At 33.7% G+C, this 6,968-nt stretch overlaps 1 protein-coding gene across 7 annotated transcripts in view; it reads right to left on the reverse strand.

Moving 5' to 3' along the window:
• phka1a (phosphorylase kinase, alpha 1a (muscle)) overlaps positions 1–6,743 on the reverse strand; it is a 37,425-nt gene extending 30,682 nt beyond the window's left edge. For 4 of the 7 annotated variants that reach the window (XM_073907334.1, XM_017357095.3, XM_009303454.4 and 1 more), the window contains exons 1-3: positions 6,410–6,526; positions 6,106–6,241; positions 2,734–2,892 (exon numbers count right to left, since the gene is read on the reverse strand). In XM_073907334.1, the coding sequence (XP_073763435.1) occupies positions 2,734–2,892; positions 6,106–6,183 (237 nt within the window). In that variant the 5' untranslated portion in view covers positions 6,184–6,241; positions 6,410–6,526. Of the gene's footprint in view, positions 1–2,733; positions 2,893–6,105; positions 6,242–6,409; positions 6,527–6,622 lie in introns of those variants that run through there. The other 3 variants (XM_073907333.1, XM_073907332.1, XM_073907331.1) reach the window with 1 other exon arrangement.
• Positions 6,744–6,968: the final 225 nt, after the last annotated feature.

Genomic DNA, 6,968 nt, shown 5'->3' on the forward strand with positions numbered 1-6,968 from the left:
CAAAAACAACACTTGGAACACAGGCTCAACTGCGACCTTTCGGCTCCTGATTTAATAGCACAGGAAAATGTAACATGACACTTTTGAGCCCTCTGTAAAGAGATGGCTTAGATACACTGATCCATAAACAGTAGGAATCAAACGACAACTGACCTTTAAAAGATGCACAGATGTAAATGATACATTACAGTGGTGAACAATATGATATGGCCTCTAGTCCAAGATCAAGCAAATGTCATTGAAACATGTAGTCTAGTTTGCATGTACATTTCTCTTTAACAAATGTTGCTACAGAACAAAAATCTTAAACTTTTAAAGGCACAGTACATAGTTTTACCACTAGAGGGTGCGTATTCACAACAAACAAGGATGTAATTTAACCCTTTTACGCGTGAGTTTTAAATACTCCAGCTGACTCTCCTGCATGAGTTTTTTGTTACCATTACTTAGAATCCATTGCGTTCTAAAGTACACACACATCTATCTATCTATCTATCTATCTATCTATCTATCTATCTATCTATCTATCTATCTATCTATCTATCTATCTATCTATCTATCTATCTATCTATCTATCTATCTATCTATCTATCTGTGTGTGTGTGTGTGTGTGTGTGTGTGTGTGTATAGATAGATAGATAGATAGATAGATAGATAGATAGATAGATAGATAGATAGATAGATAGATAGATAGATAGATAGATAGATAGATAGATAGATAGATAGATAGATAGATAGATAGATAGATAGATAGATAGATCAAATGTTATGAATATATTGTGAAATTTCTCCAATATGTGATAAAAGATATATTTTGTCTTTAAAAAAGCTTAATAATGATCATATTATTAATATTATATGATGGGTAATGGACACTGCCGTTGTTGCTAGAAGGGATACAGCTGCGATTGGAAGATCTATCTAGACTTCACCCTCTACCCTCTAGATGGGGTACAGCTGAGGATCCTCACATCAATATAGCATCATTTTTGTGACCCTATACAACAAATAATATGTTTACATTACTGTGAGGGTTGGGTTTAGGTAGGGGTAGACGCTATTATACAATTCCTGCATAAATTAATAAATAATACAAATACATTTTCCTCTAGTGTGATCGTACGCTTCAAGGACCAACCAATGCAGATCACACCGGTGTGATCGTATGCGTGAAAGGGTGAGTGACATGGAGTGAAATCATGGGAGTTGTCATCTTCATTACAACCTACGGCAGGGATTCTCAACCAGTGGGCCGCGGCCCACTAGTGGGCCTCAGTGATCCTGCGGTTGGGCGCAAGATAGCTTAAAATTAACTTTAATATTATACTATAATTTTTTTATTTCATTATTAAATATGTCATATTAAAATAATAGTAGTAATGGCATTTCCTGTTTTCTGAGATTGGATTGAACAGGCCAATTCGGACTATAACTTCTCAGTTGTATAAAGCAAAGTCATGCAAAAGTAAACTTAACGATGATTAGTTATATAAACCAGCTCGCATGTGCCTCATGTCTGCGACTCATAGTGTTTCAGAGTCGCACAAGTCCATTGATTCACAAACTGTGCGTGCTCTCTTTTTAAAACACTTTAAAATATCTGCATAGTTGTCCAAATTAACGTCTTGCGAGAGTTTTATAACTGACGCGTGTTCGCACAGGCCAATAATGTCTAGCTACAAACCAAACCACTTCCAGATCGATGTGTTTCAAAAGATTTAGAGGGTTTTTACTGTATTTTACATTTAGGGTTAGGTTGCTTATTTTAATGGATATAGATCAATAGATTAATAGAAGTCAGTCTAATTCAAAGCATCAGCAGTTTTTTTTTTTTTGCCATCTCCTGTAGTCCTGTCAGGTTCTTTTACTGAAGTAAAAAATTCAGGAGCTTTGAACCTGTCTGTGTGTTTTTTTTTATCTTAAAATATATATTATTACATTTTATATTATAAATATTTATACACATGCACAATGTTTACATTTTTTTATAAAATGATGTAGAAAAATAAGAGAATAATAGAAGGCAAAATAAATGTTTTGTTAATAAATAAAGCTTTAAAATAAGCATTTTCTCTAGACAAGTCAGTTTGGGCCATAAAAAAAAATTTTCGGAGAAAAAAAGTGGGCCTCGAAGTAAAAAAAAGTTGAGAACCCCTGTCCTTTGGGGTAAATCATGTCTATTGATGAGCTAAAGTATTCAGAAGGTATTATCATGGTAGTATGAAGCAGAATAAGGCTGAGAAAAAAAACGAGACTGCTGAAGTATTTGCTGATGAGAGACGAGAGTGACAGCATAAAAGCAGTGGAGCTTTCACTACACCACAGTCAACCACTTCCAGTTCTTCCATTTGTGATCATGTAAGGAAGTAGCATCAGCACCTTTTTAATCAAACCATGAAATATGTTCTGTTATAATGCTGCTCTGTGAAGTCTGATCAAATTCACAGAATTTAATGTCTTTGGTGTTTCCCTTTTCTGTGTAAAACTTAACAGGACATTGAGGGTTTATGACACCAATAGCATGGCCATCCAAGACAGTGTCTGTGTCACTAGTTAAAATGGCTTATTTGAACATTCTCTAAAACATTTGGGATAATGCAAGCACATTATACTGCAAAATATATAACACTGCTCTAGTGGTTCATGGACATTTTAATAATTAAAAATTTACATATTGTGCCTTTAACATGTGAACATCTAGAAGCAATCGCAACACAAGCATACTGTTTGTACCTGCTCGAGCTCGTAGGCTTTAGCCTTGTCTTCATCACGATCTGCATTTTTCCTGTAAGCCAGACTAAGAGCCCAGACCGACAGGATGCTGTAAACATTGTCTCTCACCCAGGCATCAGGCTGCTCCTTGCTTGCTGGCAACAGACCAGTCACTGGATCCTGCAAGTTATTTAAAATGAGCAATATCTAGATGATTCATCAGCTCTGTCACTGCTTCAGGTACTATTACATGCATCTAATCAATAAGTAAACATCACTTTCCCCATCACAAACGCGAACCTACTGCATACAGAAAACTAGATACTATGTACATTTATATTTAGCAGATGCTTTTGTCCAAAGTGACATACAAATGAGGCATTAGGTGATTCTAAATGAAGAGGCAAACAGCACACACAGGAAGTGCTACAGTACATATACAAACGAACTGGTATTAGTGAAATAAGAGCTTGAGTAAGGAGGGAGAGGGGAAGTGTATGTGTGTTTTATGTAAAAGTGTTTGGTGTTTGTAAAAAAAGAAACTATAGAAATCAATCATTTTAATTAGCAAGGGTGATTTAAATTGATCATAAGTGGTATTAAAAAACAACTTAAGGTTACAAAGGATCTTCAAATGAATGCTGTTCATTAGTAGTTCTTGAGAAAATGACTAAGCAATAACTGTTTTGATGATAATAATAATAAAGGTTTTGTGATTTGCAATACTATTTTTTCACAATACTATGGTTTTAGTTGTTTTTGATACAATCAATGCCACATCAAAAACATTTTTACTGAAATTTTGAAACAGTCACATTTATTTTCAATGGTATTTATGATTGTACATTGCTAACCATATTACACTTATAAGTTGTTGTTTGATTATGTCAAATATTTCAACTGCATTTAAAATCAATTATATATATAAAAAAAAAACATTAGTTTTCACCTAAATGAATAAACCCTTTCTAGGTTTTTCTGAGTAGGCTTGTATTTTACAGTTCTGTAAAAATACTCAAAAATGTATCCGTCAATGTTTTCAAACAATTGTATTTGATTTACCAAAAGTCACACAAATGTCAATTTCACATCTGCCACATTCATAACAAAGAGATGTCACATCCATAACCAAGCTTTTTCCTCATGAATGCAAATAATTAAAAAAATACATGATTTTTGTTCTATAGAGAGCAACGCTTATCCTTTTGATTAGCAGTTTTTTGGGGGGTTGTACAGTTTAATTTTACAGAATTTCTACAAAGTGTGTTGTAGACTGTAAACTTACAAACTTAGGGCTCTATTTTGACGGTCCATGCGCAGAGCGCAAAACGCAGGGCGCAAACGCTTTCAGGGCGTGTCCGAACGCATTTTTGCTAATTTAAGGACGGGAAAATGCGCTTTGCGCTATGGCGCATAGTCTAAGAGGGTTGAGTTATTTTGTTAATGAGTTACAGGTGTGTTTTGAGAATAACCAATTAGAGTCTCATCTCCCATTCCCTTTTAGAGCCAGCTGCGTCGCGCCATAAACGAATTCACTATTTACAGGACGTAAAGTGAGTCTAAGTGGAAAATCTGAGCATTTCACAAGCAAACAGTTAACAGTTGACAGTTTTTAACAGAAAACTGTTAAACAGAGCATCTACTGCGTGAGAATGGGAGATAAAGGATCTACTTTCACTTTTGCTCTTGGATAGGGAAACCTTTACGCACAGACATCAATTAGTCTATAAATAATGAATTGCGTTTGTTAAGCTCAAATATTTGTTTCAAAACTATTTCTAAATTCAGTTCTAATTTACAGCAAACTAATAAATGAACAACAATAACGAAGTGTGCTCTAAAACCTGAGTTATATCCTAAAACATGCTGTGCCCCATATGGTCTAAAACCTGACAGGTGGGCAAATCTAAGCTTGTTTTTAATAAAACAAATATAAATATGGATATAATAAATAATACTGCTAATAATAATAACATTATACAAAAGCAAATTGTTATGAATGAACTGAAAAAGCCTCCCAAGATGAAGAAGACATAAAAGCAGTGATTTTTCATATTTATGTAGGCTAGAAAATAATGTTTTTTAAAATTCTAATCCTTTATATTTATATCCTATATCTATTCTTATTATATCCAATATATATCCTTAATATTAAAATTTTTCATATGTAAAGATATTTGCCTATTGCTCTCTTGTGCGTATTAAGCAGTGTGTAAGAATGAATGAAATGAAAAATCTATTATAGTTTCTCAAAATAGCAACGCGCCAGCAGTGTGCCACAGAACGCCTTCCTTTTTTAGACCAGAACGCCTATGGGCGCACATCTGAGCGCTAATGCATTTGCTATTTAAACAGCGTAGCGCAACGCCTCAAAACGACTCTTGCGCCAAGCTGAAACTACCAAAAGACTATTGCGCCGCGTGTATGATAGGGCCCTAAGTCTCATCTATAATGCTTGTATGGAGTCAATCTAGGGCTGTAGTTGTGTTGAAGTGTTGAGCAAAAATAAATTAATTAATGCAAATGTCCAAAAAACTTGTAAAATTGAAAATTAATTTTTGAGAAATAAAAATGTTATTTGCTGACAAAAAAAACAGCAAATAAAAAAATGAAAATATTTGCAATTAAAAAAAAAATATATATATAAAAACTGTATAAACTATATAACTTGTGTGTTTATGGCAGGCCCGACCCACTGGGCTGTACCTCACGATACTGTATCTCGAGGTGATGTTGTAGCTTATAGAAGCAGGTGTTTTATTATACATTATATATATATATATATATATATATATATATATATATATATATATATATATATATATATATATATATACATAATTGTTTTTTGTTTTGTTTTTTGCACTGCTTGATTTTTATTTGCAGTTCTTTTTTTGTTTGCAAATTTAATTTTTATTTCTGAATACTTAATTTTCCCTTTGCAGTTCTTTTTTTGTCAGCAAGATTAATTTTTATTTCTGAAAAATGTATTTTCACTTTGGGATTTTTGCACATTTGCATTTGTTTATTTATTTTTCGCTCAATACTTTATTTTTATTAGCAAAACTTTCGTTTATTTTGCAAGTATATATGGCGCTAGATTGACTCCATAAGCTAGCTTATTTTCCTAATTTAAAACATAAAAAATGTTTACTGATTGATATTTTTCTGATGCCATAACTCTGTGGATGGTTTTGGAAAATATGAACACAAGTTTCAATAGAATGTTAACAGACTTTATATGTGAATTTATGTTTTGAATTTTTACTGCAAATGTAACATACATATGAAGACAGTATACAGAAACAGTTCACACATAAGAACTTAAGTGTGTGAAAGCACATTAGAGAAAACAAACTATAGAAGCACCAGTTCGTGTAGAAATGCACTCACTTGATGACGCAGAATAGTCTGATGAACTATCCGCGCGTAGTTGTCAAGTTTAACTCCAGAGTTGCTGCGACTCCTCATTTTAGTTCCAGTGTAGTTTACGAAACACCTTTATACTTTAAAAACCGTCAACATCCTCCTGCAGTAAACAAACATGGGCATGAACAAGCGGAGTCAAGCTGGACGAATCTGAAACCAAGTTGTCAAACGGCTGCATGGTGCGCTGCGTGACCAAACACTGTAAACTACTGTCACCAGTGTTCACAAAACCTGCTTCGACTAAAAGTTCCCCTGAATAAAAACAAACCTGATCAAGTAAGGGCAAAATCCGGAAGAAAACTAAATTAGCTACTACTCGTGCACAGCACACTGGCGATTATACTGAAGCCAGTTACAGGCAACTGGGAGGATCTTCCGACTTTTCAAAATAACACCAGTGTGCTCAACTTATATGTAATGTATGCAGTACGTTCATTGCAATACACATTTAAAAGGAGAGTTTGTGAATTAGAATGAAAACCTGCTTGGAGAGATGGCTTAAGGTCGAAAAACTTAAACCTTAAAGATTGTTACACAGCTAGCTAAATTACAGAGGACGTCATGTTCTTGACGTCATGCTGGACGGACCTGCGTTCAAATGCACTTATTTAGTCAGTGCTACTCTGTATTTATTTGGCGTCTTGTGAAAGCCACCCATTTTTTATTTTAATTTAGTTTATTTATTGTTTAGTTATTTTGGTTTGAACTTATCTTAATGCTGGTTTTATGTAATTTTCATTTGCAAATTGAAAATAGAATTAATTGGTAAGACATAATATAGCCTTATTTAATAATTTTGTTTTGCACAAAACAGATATTTTGCGATA

This window comes from Danio rerio, chromosome 7 (assembly GCF_049306965.1).
Source record: "Danio rerio strain Tuebingen ecotype United States chromosome 7, GRCz12tu, whole genome shotgun sequence".
NCBI classification, from domain to species: Eukaryota; Metazoa; Chordata; class Actinopteri; order Cypriniformes; family Danionidae; genus Danio; species Danio rerio.